This window comes from Haliotis cracherodii, unplaced genomic scaffold, assembly GCF_022045235.1.
Source record: "Haliotis cracherodii isolate W230 unplaced genomic scaffold, xgHalCrac1.p SCAF_15, whole genome shotgun sequence".
NCBI classification, from domain to species: Eukaryota; Metazoa; Mollusca; class Gastropoda; order Lepetellida; family Haliotidae; genus Haliotis; species Haliotis cracherodii.
The window spans coordinates 1,681,689-1,698,501 of record NW_027266270.1 but is presented as its reverse complement, the minus strand read 5'-3'; the positions used below and the strand labels follow the sequence as shown (position 1 = coordinate 1,698,501).

At 41.6% G+C, this 16,813-nt stretch overlaps 1 protein-coding gene across 1 annotated transcript in view; it reads left to right on the top strand.

The window, feature by feature from the left end:
- LOC139462168 (myotubularin-related protein 13-like) overlaps positions 1-11,270 on the top strand; it is a 140,565-nt gene extending 129,295 nt beyond the window's left edge. Inside the window, exons 40-41 of the mRNA XM_071243703.1 lie at positions 1,172-1,303; positions 2,719-11,270. Coding sequence (XP_071099804.1) covers positions 1,172-1,303; positions 2,719-2,811 — 225 coding nt within the window. The 3' untranslated portion in view covers positions 2,812-11,270. The remainder of the gene's footprint in view (positions 1-1,171; positions 1,304-2,718) is intronic.
- Positions 11,271-16,813: the final 5,543 nt, after the last annotated feature.

Here is a 16,813-nt window from a genome sequence, read left to right as displayed (position 1 = left end):
CAGGTGAGTGAGTGAGTGAGTGTGGATTGTCTTTGTTGACTGTCCAGCTCCTGGAGAGCGAGTGAGTGAGTGAGTGTGGATTGTCTTTGTTGACTGTCCAGCTCCAGGTGTAGTGAGTGAGTGAGTGTGGGTTGTCTTTGTTGACTGTCCAGCTCCAGGTGAGTGAGTGAGTGAGTGTGGATTGTCTTTGTTGACTGTCCAGCTCCAGGTGAGTGAGTGAGTGAGTGTGGGTTGTCTTAGTTGACTGTCCAGCTCCAGGTGAGTGAGTGGGTGTGGGTTGTCTTTGTTGACTGTCCAGCTCCAGGTGAGTGAGTGAGTGAGTGTGGATTGTCTTTGTTGACTGTCCAGCTCCTGGAGAGCGAGTGAGTGAGTGAGTGTGGATTGTCTTTGTTGACTGTCCAGCTCCAGGTGTAGTGAGTGAGTGAGTGTGGGTTGTCTTTGTTGACTGTCCAGCTCCAGGTGAGTGAGTGAGTGTGGATTGTCTTTGTTGACTGTCCAGCTCCAGGTGAGTGAGTGAGTGAGTGAGTGAGTGTGGGTTGTCTTAGTTGACTGTCCAGCTCCAGGTGAGTGAGTGGGTGTGGGTTGTCTTAGTTGACTGTCCAGCTCCAGGTGAGTGAGTGAGTGAGTGAGTGAGTGTGGATTGTCTTTGTTGACTGTCCAGCTCCAGGTGAGTGAGTGAGTGAGTGACTGGGGATTGTCTTTGTTGACTGTCCAGCTCCAGGTGAGTGAGTGAGTGAGTGTGGCTTGTCTTTGTTGACTGTCCAGCTCCAGGTGAGTGAGTGAGTGAGTGTGGATTGTCTTTGTTGACTGTCCAGCTCCAGGTGAGTGAGTGAGTGAGTGAGTGTGGATTGTCTTTGTTGACTGTCCAGCTCCAGGTGAGTGAGTGAGTGAGTGAGTGTGGGTTGTCTCTGTTGACTGTCCAGCTCCAGGTGAGTGAGTGAGTGAGGGTGTAGGGATACGGGTGAATGTTTTACAAACAAAATACTTGGTTACTGTCTTGAATGAAAATATTAATAATAAAAATAAAAGTTCATCTCCCTTCCAAGAAGCTGTGACCAAAAAATTGTGTATCAAATCCCAGGCCCAGTCGCATGTATCTTTGGGTCAATTTTCTTACACTTCGAACACCTGGTGCCATGTCCGATCTGATGTAATGTTTTTTTGTGTTTAGTTGCGCTACTACGATGCTATACAGGACGGAAACTGTAAAGGCTTCATTGATCTGGCTGAGGTGGAGTCGGTGCAGCCTGTCAAGAACCACCCGGGCGCGTCCAAGAAATCAGAAGAAAACTCTATATTTGAGGTAGGAGTAACCACAACCCAGGACAAGAGGTTCAGTCAACCTGTCTACTCTTCTAATGACTCTGTTACTCTTTAAGCTTTCGCTCGTCACACCGAAGACCCGGGTTCGATTCCTGACATGGGTACAACATGTGAAGCCCATTTCCGGTGTCCCCTGCCGTGATATTGCTGGAATATTGCTAAAAGCGGCGTAAAACCATACTCACTCACTCATCTTTGTTTGGTTATTTGTGTCCTATTCACCGCAATAAGTTGAAGTATACCCCACAGTGACATTGAATGGAGGATGAACCATTGAGGGGCCAGTTATCAATGGCCATGACGTTATATAAATTGTCACAGCAAAAAAATTAAATTCATCCTTTGAATCAATGTATAATCTACAAGTCCAAGATGTTCTGGTTGTCATTGAGGGCACTCACAAGTCTAGTCAAGTACTAGTGGTACTAGTTTCAATCGTAAAAGAACAGTACAATTTGATTGGTTATAATGTCATTCAAACTCCAAACAATGGTATGTTTGTCATCTCCCCGAGGCAAGAGAGTTAACTGACTATAAAAGTCCAGTTTCCCCCCTTGCCGAACTAGGCTGGTATTATGGAGTTACAATTTGGCTGGACTAACGAGTCTTTGCGTAATCCAATCAAAATCGCGCACCGAAATAGAAATCTGGTTAGTAAACTGTGCAAATTTCAGTCGATTGCAGGATTTGCAAAGCATGTGCACCGCCAACTCGTTGTCCACAGATATTTTTCAATTCTTTTCATGTTTATAATCAAGGTGCTCACGTGATTTGATGCGTTTCGGGATGTAAGACCCGTTTTATCACACTATAGATCTTGATCAATAAGATCGTCCTGACCGGGCACCACCATTTTGTGTGAAGCAAACGCAAGTGATACGAGAGGATCTGATTGGTCCATAGGAGAAGACGCTTAGACAGGACATAATGGGCAATAGACACTGGTGGTGCTACGATCGAGCCCAGTAATTCCAGCCTAGTTCGCCAAGGGTGGAAACTGGACTTTTAAAGTCAGTTAACTCTCTTGCCTCGGAAAGATGTATGTTTGTAGGTCCAGGGTAAATATAACGAAATAATGACATGATATGCTATGTAATTAAGAATGTCTACAGCTATATATGTATTCCATCTTCCTTATGGGGATTCTGGGGTAGAATATGCTCGTCATAAGAGGCCAGCTAAATGGATCAGGTGGTCCGGCTCAGTGACTTGGTTGATTCTGTGTCACTGTACCCAGATGGCGTGGATCGTTGCTCATAATGACTGGATTGTCTGATAGAGACTTGATAATTTACACGCTGACGTCATATAGCTGGAATATTGCTGAGTGCAGCGTTAAACAACAAACAAACAGATCTGTGGAATGTGTTGATGATGTTTTTGTTGATATTGCAGATCCGCACAGTTAGGAGGCAGTACAACTTCATGGCTGCCAACCCTGTTATGGCCCAGGAGTGGATAGACAAACTTCAAAGTTGTATACAGTAGTGGAAGATAGCAAGCCAAGACTTTAAGTGCTATGTTTCCATGACAACAGTGTGGCTGGAAAGATGCTGGACCAGTTTATACTGGCTAGAGTGGTACACTTTTAAAGGGAACAGATTGAAGCCGGCTTAAACTAGATTGGACCAGATTGTACAGGAGTTTGTATTTTGAGCAAGCATGACCAAGTTTTGAGCGTGTACGTGAGTGAGGGTGATAGTCAAGACTGCAGATCTCAACCAGCACTGAATCGTTCACCAGGGTCAAACTTGGCCTCATCGTATGATCTACCCCCAAGAGTACTTGGCTCTCTCAGATGCAACTTACATGGAGTCAAGCTATATTTTTCGCCATGGTCATGTGAATGGAAGACGAGCCCTGTGGTGCACAGCTAAACCACAATGGAACTATTCGATTTGTAATACTCAACTTTGGGAGTATTTGCAATACCAGTGTTTGAATTTGCACCCATGTAAGCCTGTAAACCACATGTAGCTGTTCACATGACACAGTGTCCTGGGAATACGTGAATCCGATCTCTGCTACGCTGTCTGACCCCTGACAATCATAGGAAGGGAGTACTAGCCTTCTTCTCTAGGTTGTTGTAGGAGTCGATCTCTAGGTCCAGTAGTCATAACTTAACAGCATTAGATGTAGAGGTTGTGCACAGAGCTGGTGGTCGCCCTGAATAGCTGCTGTCCTGGAGCTATGGGAGTAGAGGATGTGGACACAGACCTGAAGATTCTGTAATAATGTATCTTTCTGGCCTCATCCACAGCAGCAGCATCGTCTTCATACGGTAGTCTTCAACATCACAAGCATACTGTTGCCGTTGTTGTCGCAGGAATACGGAAGTCTTCAACGTCACCAGAATACTGTTGTCATCGCAAGAATACGGTAGACTTCATCATCACCAGAATACTGTTGTCATCGCAAGAATACGGTAGACTTCATCATCACCAGAATACTGTTGTCATCGCAAGAATACAGTAGACTTCATCATCACCAGAATACTGTTGTCATTGCAGGAATACGGTAGTCTTCAACATGACAAGAATATTGCTGTTGTCATCGCAAGAATACGGTAGTTTTCAACATCACAAGAATATTGCTGTTGTCATCGCAAGAATACGGTAGTTTAAACATCACAAGAATATTGCTGTTGTCATCGCAGGAATATTGCTGTCTTTATCATCACAGAAATATCATTTTGTTGAAAATCTCCATCAAAACCATTTTTTGTCATCACAGGAATACTTTTGTCTTTCTCTCAGAAATATTTACCATATATATTCCCATGACAACCTTATAAAAAGGACACAAAGTCTTGATAACTCTCTGATTGCTAAGTCTACATTTGACCTATTGCTGGAATATTGCCATGAATGGAGTCAAACCTTCCTCACTCCTCGCTCCTCACTCCTCACTTAGGCATTACAATCCATACTATAACCATCATCTCCAGGAAAAGGTTTGTTCATCAAGTTACAATCAATCACCTGCATCAAGATGCGAAGTCTGTCACCTGCTGATGCTGTGAAGGATACTGTTAGTAGTCATGGCGATGCCGTAGTTCCATAATGTCTTGTAAGTGTCTGTGTGATATCTGTGTGCGAGATACAGTGAAGAGTCATCAGCAGTCAGCATCTCTTGAGATGGCATACGGAACCTGCAGTGTGTTCATCACTGAAGTCATCAAGCCACTGGTAGTTGTTTGTGAAAGATGATAAAATGTTTGACTTCACAAAAGTCAAGCAGGGCTCCATCTGTACCTGAAATGCCTATCAGCCCAAATAGCCCCACAGTCTGCAACCTTGGCCACTACTTCGAAGCCCAAGTCTAGTAAAAGTCTGTTTGGTCTAGCAAGCTCAGTAATAATAACAACCTATAATAATACTAAATCTGTTTGGTCTAGCAAGCTCAGTAATAATAACAACCCATAAAAACACTAAATTCTCCTGAAATTGATGCTGGGGACCACCTTCAGGCTAGTCTCAAAAGGTTTAGGCACAGACTGATAATGTATGAGGGAAGCCTATTCATGGGAAATTAGCTAGCCCTCTACAGAAACAAGATCAACAGGAGGAGTAAATCCTTGGTCGGGGCACTGCTGACATTGCTTGTCCATGTTCTGAGATAATGTCAATCAGTGTGTTTTGAGGCACTGCAACATGGCTGCTGGAGAACGATGATGTTTGTTGTCAGACAGCAGCTGTGGAGTCAATGGAATATCGTCAACATATTATCTTTTTACTGTTAAGTCATGTTTGTGTTTCACTTCAGGCGTCAAGCATGCATTCATGGAACTAAGTGCCGATTTGATCTGCGTTAGACCTTCATCAGGGGAGTCCTTGATGATGATGTCACAGTCACTGGACTTGCAGAATTGAATTACATTCTCTTCAAATATGCGAGGGTCTTGTTGTCAAGAGACCGATCTGGATGAGTTTATCTGCATTTATAGAAGAAACGCGAGAGCAGTTTGCTGAGTTGTGTGTGCTGTGAGTGGGTGTGAATGACAGGGCTTATTTATACATGTGACAATGTGACAACTGCCGCTGTACATGCTTCGAATTTCAGTGCGTTTGTCATTGTCGTGTTTCCATATCAGAAACACAAGTTTTAGTATCTGTATAAAACTGTGTGTGTATGTATATTGAGTACCGGTAGTCGTCTGTACAGATGTATTCTAGAGATGTTGACTTGTGGGATCAGTGTGTCGTACTTCATCATTGTTTGACTTAGTGCTTGTATCCATACAACTATTTCTCCATGACAGACAATCTGCATGTGCTGTCATGGATGGCAGGCAACCAGTCCTTTATTACCTTGTGTGGCATCACGTTGAAGGTAGCAAATGAAACATTAATCTATAATTCAATACTTTAAAATTAATTTTAGAATTGGAAATGAATCAGATATGAATAACCTATAAAGTTGATTACGGACAACTTCACATATAACAAAACAGTTGTGATTTCAGTCACCATATGGCAGGTTTCTAGGGACCACTAAAACCAGTATGTTATTCATGTGTGTTACTCACAATTGTCAATTTATTGTCAATCCAGGATTTTGGCACTTGACTGGTGAAATTTAACTTTTTCCCTCGGACATTTTCCTATATGGATTTGACCATGATTCTCCACTCTGTTATGTCTACAATTGACAGTTAGTCCTGGAATTGACTGTTGTGTCTGAATTTGACTTTGTTAAATCTAGATTTGACTCAAAATTATATGTGAATTGTACTATGTTAAATCTAGATCTGACCCTACGTTATATGTGAATTTGTAGTTAAGGATGAATCCTGAGAAATTCAGGTACCTCCGATGCAGGTATTAGCTATGATGAATCAGTGCTCAACAGTGAAACAGCAGCAGCCCTGCCACACAGGGTAGTGATGATGACGGTGTATGGTATCTGTGTATATAGACTTGGTTCTCTCAACCACTGTCACTATCAGTGCAATATGGCTGCTCAACAATGGTTGTCGTGCTCTATGCATAATGCATCACTAGACTCAAGACCATTGGGGCAGGCTAGGTATTTATTTGCTCATATAGTTTTTTTGGTACGACATCCTTGCATAGTTTCTTCTTTATATTTTTATAGGTATGTTTTTCAGTATTATATGTGCCACAGTCTGTGAACTGCATTGTTGGCGTGGAGATGCAGCGCTTTGCCACAAAGCCTTACTTTACCGTTTGTCCGGGAATACTGCTGACTTGTCTCCCTTTAGGACATGCTCAGTTTGAATCTGTGTAACTCATTGGACAAATATACACAACATGAGAATTAGACCGAAATATTTTTGTATTGTTTGAGATGTGTCAGTGTAGGAAATTAGCTAGATTATTGTGTATTTCATGTTTTTTCTTTCACAGCCATCTGAAACACTTTGGTAAAGACATTTAATGTTGGAAAGACTATCCTGCCTCCCTAACTAGCAGACCGCAGTGTCTTATATAAGAACTCTGAATTTGAAGAAGTTTCAAATGGCAACATTACAACGTAACCTTCATTTCTCCAAGACAATATTTACATTATCAGGAGGGTGTATCATCAAAGACTTAAATGAGTTTTCTGTTATCTGTTGATATATAAGCATAATGTGAATTTGGTACTGACTTGATAGTGTTAATGCAATCTCTATTTAGTGGGAACAGACTCTAGTCCCACTGTCCCCTATCCTTAGTCATCATTCATACCCGTACTCGTCAGTTTTACTGAAGTTGCCAACATCTGCAGCCTCATCACTTAGCTTTGCTTTCATCTATAGCTGACACTTGGGGATATGAGATACTGTTGAACACTGAACTCACATACTCCTCCATCTGATCTCAGACTGTTGTCCTCCACACAGCAGCGCATTCTTCATCAGTATTGCATAATGCTTCACACGCCACTGGAGGCCACAGTACGGCCATGGAGATCAAGGGAGATAAGTCTGTTGTCATCCCAGAATCTGCTGAACCGTTCATTTCTGTGAATGAATATTTTCATAGAATGAAGTTCACATTTCAATGTGTCGACAGTTCATCCCGTTTGTACACAGTGTATGCTATATTTATAGAACTAAGTAAATCTTTGTCAACTTTAATGTGAAATCAATTTCCTAAACTCCTAATAATAACATATATCATATTACACACTAGCTCGATAACTTATTTACATCATGATTTGATAACAATGTCCATTCTTTACTACATTTTAAACTTGAAACTCAGGATCAAGTATTTTGGTATAAAGATTTTATTATTACCCTATTTTTTAATTCAGTCGATATTTAAAGGGTTCCTAAGATGAACTTATTTTGCAAGAACCCAATGAATGTCAGAGGCTTTGTGGCAAAACTGTTGTCTTTCATTTGTTGAATTTTGTCCTAGTTGTATATGTACTTGTTTTTGTGGGAAATTTTAAGATGGATTCGATAATTTGTACATTTAGGCTGCTTTTATCAACAACATTGATGTTATTTTATCTTGTACAGTCATTTGTCTCTGTCGGCAGTTGTTATTTGATTACAGGAGGTCAAATTAGTTTTATCTGCCTATCTGCAATGCTGTTCTAGATACCTTTTCCTTCCAATACTTTTGTTTATATAGATGTGCTCCTCCGTTTCCACATTGTTTGTAGCATGCTTCAGGCATTGATAGAGGCAGGAATATCTAATACCTATGATCACAGACAGGACATATTAATGTTAAGAAATCAAATTTTGTATGTGTAACGTAAACGTTTAGCATTACAAGGTATACTTAGATGGTACCCTTAGAAAACGCGACAATGGGAAAGTGAGAATTATATATCTAAATAACAGATTGACTTGGATCAGTGGGAAAGTGAGAATTATATATCTAAATAACAGATTGACTTGGATCAAGGCACAACAGATACAAGAAGAACAATCCAGTAAATGTCTCTCACACTGCTCACTCGAGTGCTGTGATGTAGCCTAGTGGTTAAAGTGTTAGCTCATCAAGCCTAAGCAATTGGTTCAACTCCCCACATGGTTTCAGTGTGTGCTGTCCTTTAGGCAGAGATATAAACCGTGATCCATGGTGACTCTGCAAGCTAGGATATATACATTGATATGATGGGTATGAAGTCTGTTCCTGGCATCCAACACAGTCACATCCCTCTCTCAGGATGCTCTAAAAGCTTATGACAATTTTTTGTTTGGGGAAATATATTGATAAGGCTATGTTTACCCAGAACTGAGATGCCATGATTGTTTTTATAGATTTGTGCAAGAACTAATATAGCTGTTCAGTTGAACTATTTGTGATTGTTTTACAAATTCATGTTTAGGACGTGCCTGCTCTCTATTACAGCCAGTGTTGGAATTCCACTCCTTAAATCATGTGGTATAGCTTAATTCTGTTTTCGAGCCATATTGATCAAGAATTTTGAAAGTTTATTACAAATCTGTAATATTGTTTGGCATGAGCACAGGTAAAACTGTGACAGGTTTCAGTGAAAATTGACAACAACAAACCATGGTCGTGGGAGCAGGATCCTCTACAACTCTACAAACCCTCCAGGTTCAAACCCTCTCCCATTACCACTTACTCCTCAACCTACCCCACTCCACCATTCTTATGTCAAGCCCATGTCAACTTGTCTGCCAATCATTCTTTTCTGATCCCACCAGCCCTTAGTCTTCTGTGTAAACTATTGCATTCAATACACTAGTCACATGCTTTTAGAGACTTTGCCCCCATGGGAAGATGAGGTGAGGTGAGGTGAAATGGGGCTGAAAGCTGTATTGTGTGTGAAGAACAGCACTGCAACAGTTCCAATACCCACCCCACCCCACCCCCATGAAGGTCACTACATCAAACCTTTTCTCGTCTGTAGACCATGAAGATCGCTACATCAAACCTTTTCTCGTCTGTAGACCATGAAGATCACTACACCAAACCTTTTCTCGTCTGTAGGACTTGAAGATCACTACATCTAACCTCTTCTCGTCTTTAGACCATGAAGATCACTACATCAAACCTTTTCTCGTCTGTAGGACATGACAATCATTACATAAAGTCACATCTCATCTGTACATGATGGCAATTACTTTATTGAAAACTATCATTATGTCTCCCTATACCTTCCCCATCATGAAGAAAACCTCAATATGTACCTTTACATACTAGATGACACCCTCACATGTGTACATTTACCGTCAAGAAGAAACCCCAACATATGTACCTTCACAGTCAAGAAGAAACCCTAACATATGTACCTTTACAGTCAAGAAGAAACCCTCACATGTGTACCTTTACAGTCAAGAAGAAACCCTCACATGTGTACCTTTACAGTCAAGAAGAAACCCTCACATATGTACCTTTACAGTCAAGAAGAAACCCTCACATGTGTACCTTTACAGTCAAGAAGAAACCCTCACATGTGTACCTTTACAGTCAAGAAGAAACCCTCACATGTGTACCTTTACAGTCAAGAAGAAACCCTCACATATGTACCCTTCCAAGCCATGTAGATAATCAAGTGCATTGTAGATGTTTGTGTTTGGCTGCTGACCGGCTGCCCACTTGGCCTGACAGGCAGGTTGTTGTATATGTGATGTCCGTGTTAAGTGTACAGTCCATCACCAACCCCCACGACCTTTATCACAGGTCAGGCTGCAGGCACTTACACATTGTCTACAGTCACACATTGTCCACACTTAAGGGCTGAGTTACTTGGGCATTTGTAGAAATTCTTTCTTATCTTGCATAAGAATAATGTAGATATAGTTGAGGGTAAAAAGGGGAACAGGAAAGGTAGATTTAGCAGAGTATGAAAAATTATACAGTAGAAACACAATCAATTAAACTAAAGATTTCAACTAAATGGTGTCATTTCTTACATAGGCAAAACAGTGCAGCAGTAGGGGCTTCTTTAAGTAATATTTGATGAACAGTGTTTTCTTGGCCACTCAATGAAATTGTTTTTTGATGGCAAAGTTACCATCACAAAACACAAAATGGAACATGTGTTAACATTGATGAATGCCAACGGCCTTTGTCAGGGCAGCAGAAATGCAGGTATTGTCCTATGTTTGTAATCTCTCTCAGTTTCAAACCATGGGAGATAATACAGTGAAACCTCATTAGTCCAGAAACCTGCTGTTCCAGACATGTACTGTGGGGAATGTCTACATATACAGGGGACTCCATCCTCATCATTTGGTATGGAAATATCTTGTTTATATTGGTCGGATTAACAAGGTTTCAGTGTATATCTTGTGTTAAATCTGTTCCTGAGGAGGCATGAAAATAGACCATGGACTTTGTGTTTTCACCTCTCATTTATCAAGCTAATTGTCATGTCATCGCCATCCCACTCCATATCTGGTCATGTTCATCATAATTTCACATCAACATCATACACCTCATGATGACAACCTCATCTAAGTTATCATTCAACACATCCTGATCAACCATGTTATTCAACCTGTTATCCTCATGTAGTCAGTCATCCAACTGTTATTGTGGTACAAATACTTTACCATAGAACTCTTGATCATACATATTGTTACTGACTCTTATCCCAGTTGAATTGTATAGCAGTGGCATCATCCAAGGTGTGTAACAGTGTTATTGCTGACTTGTGCAACTGTTATCCTAGGTTATAACTGTGTTATCATCCAAAGTATGTGACGTGTCATTGCCCTAGGTGTGTAACAGTGTTTTCCTCCAAGGTGTGTGACATGTTGCCGGGCTGGATGTATGACAAGTGTATAACAGTGTTATCATCAGTGGTATATGACTGTTATCCCCCTGTCTGTGGTCTGTCATATGTTCTGTGAGTCCTATGTGTAGTACAGCAGTCATTGTACAGGTAGTAGATATTTTACTGGTTTTAACATTTTAATATTGACAGTGTTCAGTGGATTTCATACTGGCGATACTCGCCCGTCATGTCTTCATCATATTTTTTTTTCTTTTGCAAGCCAGGAAAGTGGAATAAAATATTAAATATAAGAAACGCGTGGTTTGTTTTTATCAAGTCAAGTCGTCTATATGAGACTTCTATAGATTCCCTGGAAGAAAGATGATAGCTTTATTTGAAATCTGCATCATATATATTCCTGTCTGTCTAATTCAATGACTCTGCGTGGATTGATTCTGGGTTACAGAAGGCCCCAAACACTAGGATTTGGAATGGGGTGGTCAGGCTGGGTGACTTGGTTGATTGTGTGTCAACATATACTGACAGCAGGGGTTTGCTCATGGTTTCAATCACTGGGGTTTTTTTCAGGTCTACATTTGATTATGTACAGGCAGCCATCAGATAGCTGGAATATTGCAGAATGTTGTATTAAACAACAAACTGACAAATCTAGGTTGCATGTATTCAGTAGAAGACATTATATGGCAGGATTATTTGAAAATCAAGATCTGAAACAATGATATTTAATTCATGTTCTAAGGCCTTGAAAAATCATTGGGACATCAGCTTACATCAGCTTACAAACTTGGGGTGACACTGTTATTCTTGCGAATGAAATCAGTATAGATCTAAAGTGCTGCATTTTGCTGTGCAGAGTAGCATCTCTTATGAGTACCAGAAACATATGATCTGGGTTCGAATCCTGGCGTCTTGATTATGTTTCTAGGTTTGCCAGCATCATTGCGTTGGTTTCAAGGTCAAAGACCTGCATCACTTCCAGCCTGCTTCTTGCCTCAAGCTGACAGACTAGTGAGCGAGTTTGATTTTACGCTGCATCTAGCAATAATCCAGCAATATTACGGCGGGGGACACCAGAAATGGGCTTCATACATTGTACCCATGTCGGGAATCGAACCGGGTCATCGGCGTGACGAGCGAACGCTTTAACCTATAGGCTACCCGACCGCCCCCTGACACGAAATACTGTTCAAAGCAGAGTTGTCACACTAAATCACAACTGGGCCAGTCTTTGCTTGACCATGGTTAGATCCCGAAACCGCCTACATGGCATAGTGGATAGAGTGTCTGTCCCGAGAGGGGAAGGTCGGTGGTTGTCCTGTGGCCGCCTCTACGATGTAACGGATAGAGCGTCTGTCCCGAGAGAGGAAGGTCGGTGGTTTTCCTGTGGCCGCCTGTACGATGTAATGGAGAGAGTGTCTGTCCTGAGAGCGGAAGGTCGGTGGTTCGATCCCCAGGTCGTGTTATACTACAAGACGTTAAAAGATTATTTGTTGGCGCTCGGCATTAAAGGGATAGATAAGGCCAGAGTCCGTATTATGTGCCTTGAGTGGACATTCCATGCAGAATGGTGTCATAATGGGCTGGCACTATATAAGTTGACACAAGTCAGAACTTGGAACAAGCAGCCAAAACACACACTGCAGACACGTCGCTAAATAAGTGAGACAAAACTACATTTCGCCTCGCCTCAAACATATCTATATGACTGAGACCTGCAAGAACCAGATAATCCAGTGCGGATGGGGGAAGGGGAGGGGAGGTGAAATGGCGATTTACGTCGTGTCCAAGATTATTGCAATTTTATAGCGCGTGTGTGCGTGTGCGTGTGCGTGTGCGTGTGTGTGTGTCTGCTTGTACTAGTCCGGACTGATGCCGATTTTTAGTGCTTGCCCATTGAGAAACCATGACGCAGTTCAACACAAATACCCCATCCAGACACAGTTTACGGACTCCAAGCCGACCAGTCCTTGTTTTAGCCCCTTAATGCCGAGCGCCAGTCAGGGTAACAAATACCATCTTTTTAACGTCTTTTGGTATGACGCGGCCAGGGATCGAACCCCGGACCTTACGCTCTCCGGGCGGCCGCTCTACCACTAGACGGAAATGAAAGAAGTCCTAGGCTACTTGAAAGAGCACAGTGAGGTGCCGAAAAACAAGAAACATTAACAGGGCGAATATTTTAAATTCGAACCCACCATCCAATGTGTTTGTTTGTTTAACGCCGCATTCAGCGATATCTACATATATATGACGTCGGTCTGTAAATAATCGAATCTGGACCAGACAATCCAGCGATTGACATCAAGAGCATCCATGCAGGCAAATGGGATACGATGACATGCATGAACCAAGTCAGCGAGCCTGACAACCCGATCCCGTTAGTCGCGTCTTCCAACAAGTATAGTGTGCCGACGAACAATTCTAACCTGGATTACAGATGCCATGTACTAGTTATACCGCTACTTCACTCTCAGGTCATATCTATATAGGATATGTGAGGGGTTCGTCTCTTATTCATGAGAGACGACAGATCGTCCTTGGATCATAACTTCGACGAGATAAGGACAGTTCTTCTCAAACCTTTGTTCACCAGAGCGTCATCAAAGTAGCTATATCAGTCCAAGATACTATCTCACGTGGTATTCGCTAATTCATCATCCATAATTAAATGATATTATGCTTTATTCTTGAAATGAAATAAGAGGTTTATTTCGCCTTTATTACTTTAAATATGTAATTCTATATCACGCCCGTCAACCCGTGAAAGGTGTCCATCTACTGCTCGATGTTTCGTGCGAGAATCGTGAGGTGGATGTCGAGCTCTGTTTTTGTAACAATTTTCAAAAATGTGATTCGAAGATTACAGTCGAACAACGTAAAGTTGTGGTGCTGAAAGAATCCTCACCCACACTGGGGGGCACGGGTGACCCAGTCGTCTGAGGAGCCGCAATTCGCTGTGCAGAGTTGCGTCCCTTGGGCACGCCAGAAACTTATGATTGTGGGTTCGAATCCCGGTTCGCCCCGATTATGTTTCTAGGTTTGTCAGCACCATACCAGTGCTCGTGGGTTTCACCGAAGTGGTAAACGTTTGAGACCTGCATCACTTCGGGCTTTCCTCCAACATTAGGCTGACACGCCGCGATATAACTGGAATACTGTTAAAAGCGGTGTTAAACCTAACTCACTCACTCACTCACTCACACTGCTATAAACTACAAATTGCCCCTTTCAACTGAGAAACAGACGTTGATTTATTGTGGCTCCCTAAACTGAGATATTAACGTTGTTATGTAGTGCCTCTTTAAACTGCGATATTAACGTTGTTATATAGTGGCTCTTTAAACTGAGATATAAACGTTGTTATATAGTGGCTCTTTAAACTGAGATATAAACGTTGTTATATAGTGGCTCTTTAAACTGAGATATAAATGTTATATAGTGGCTCTTTAGACTGAGATATAAACGTTGTTATATAGTGGTCCTTTAAATTGAGATATAAACGTTGTTATATAGTGGCTCTTTAAACTGAGATATAAACGTTGTTATATAGTGGCTCTTTAAACTGAGATATAAACGTTGTTATATAGTGGCTCTTTAAACTGAGATATAAATGTTGTTATATAGTGGCTCTTTAAACTGAAATATAAACGTTGTTATATAGTGGCTCTTTAAACTGAGATATAAACGTTGTTATATAGTGGCTCTTTAAACTGAGATATAAACGTTGTTATATAGTGGCTCTTTAAACTGAGATATAAACGTTGTTATATAGTGGTCCTTTAAATTGAGATATAAACGTTGTTAATATAGTTGTCCTTTAAACTGAGCTATAAACGTTGACTCAAGATGGCTCTTTAAACTGAGCTATAAACTCGCTCACTTTTAACTGAAGTAAGAACGCAGAACCATCAAGGGTCATGTGACAGACATAAACGGAACAAGGTCGAAAGTCGATACTCATGGGAAAGATAACACAATTATTTAACAAAGGCAATTACTATCCATAATACATTGGTCGAAAAAGGTATTCTATTATGCATAGCAGCAGAAGAGATGATGGCAACAGTGGAACAATACCCGTGGACACCATCTTCCCGAAGCAAGAGAGTTAACTGACTATAAAAGTCCAGTTTCCACCCTTGCCGAACTAGGCTGGTATTATGGAGTTACATTTTGGTTGGGCTAACGAGTCTATTCATAGTCCAATCAAAATCGCGCACCGAAATCGAAATCCGGTTCGTAAACTGTCGTACAGATTTCGGTTGATTGCAGGATTTGCAAAGCATGTGCACCGCCAACTCGTTGTCAACAGATATTTTCCAAATCTTTTCATGGTTTTAATCAAGGAGCTCACGTGATTTGAGGCATTTCGCGATGTAAGACCCGTTTTATCACAATATACATCTTGATTATCGATCAGATCGTCCTGACTGGGCGCCACCATTTTGTGTGAAGCAAACACAAGTGATACGAGAAGTGGAATCTGATTGGTCCATAGGAGAGACTTAGAAGGGCCATAACTGGTAATAGACACTGGTGGCGCTACGATCGAGCCCAGTAATTCCAGCCTAGTTCGGCAAGGGTGGATACTGGACTTTTAAAGTCAGTTGACTCTCTTGCCTCGGGAAGATGCGTGGACACATGCTACTCATATTTTGGTAGGGAGATTCAGAGTAACCAGGTGCATCTGCACCAACAGTAGTGGCTGTTGTGGGGCGGACTCCACGACACACACGTCCACCCGTCGTTCACCAGGGGTTACAGGATGAACTATCCCAACATCTCTATATAAAGTTGAGTAGTATAGGTATTTCTCGTACAGTAAGAATAATCTCAATATCCCTATCTAACGTTGAGAAGTATAGGTATTTCTGGTATGGATATAAAAAAAATACACATCTATTCATGTGTTTAGAATTAGTTAGTTTTTGAGTTGGGTTGAACGCCGCTTTGAATTTTTTTTCGAGTGATATCCCGGCGTGTCAGCTTAATGTGGAAACCCGGAGTGTGCAGGTCTCAGACATTTTACCACTTTACAGAAACCCACAAGCATGGATGTGGTGCTGTGAAACCTAGAAACAGCGATCATAAGTTTCTGTTGTGCCCAAGGGACGCAACTCTGCACAGCGAATTGCGGTGCCTTCGACGACTGGGTCACCCGTTCCGCCTATGATGAGAGAAAAAGGTAGAATATAATTTAAAATAATAACGGAAGATTGACTTGAAATTCATTTCACGGTTGGCGTTTGCTTCTACTAGAACGTCGCCATTTTATCATTTTCGGTTTTGTTACTACCCGACCGACCGACCCGTCAAGCAAACTAGTGAGACTCCATATCCACCCGTCAATCATACTAGTTAGGCTCCATATCTACCCGTCAATCATACTAGTTAGGCTCCATATCCACCCGTCAATCATACTAGTTAGGCTCCATATCTACCCGTCAATCATACTAGTTAGACTCCATATCCACCCGTCAATCATACTAGTGAGACTCCATATCCACCCGTCAATCATACTAGTGAGGCTCCATATCCGTCCGTCAATCATACTAGTTAGGCTCCATATCTACCCGTCAATCATACTAGTTAGGCTCCATATCCACCCGTCAATCATACTAGTTAGGCTCCATATCTACCCGTCAATCATACTAGTTAGACTCCATATCCACCCGTCAATCATACTAGTGAGACTCCATATCCACCCGTCAATCATACTAGTGAGGCTCCATATCCGTCCGTCAATCATACTAGTTAGGCTCCATATCCACCCGTCAATCATACTAGTTAGACTCCATACCCACCCGTCAAG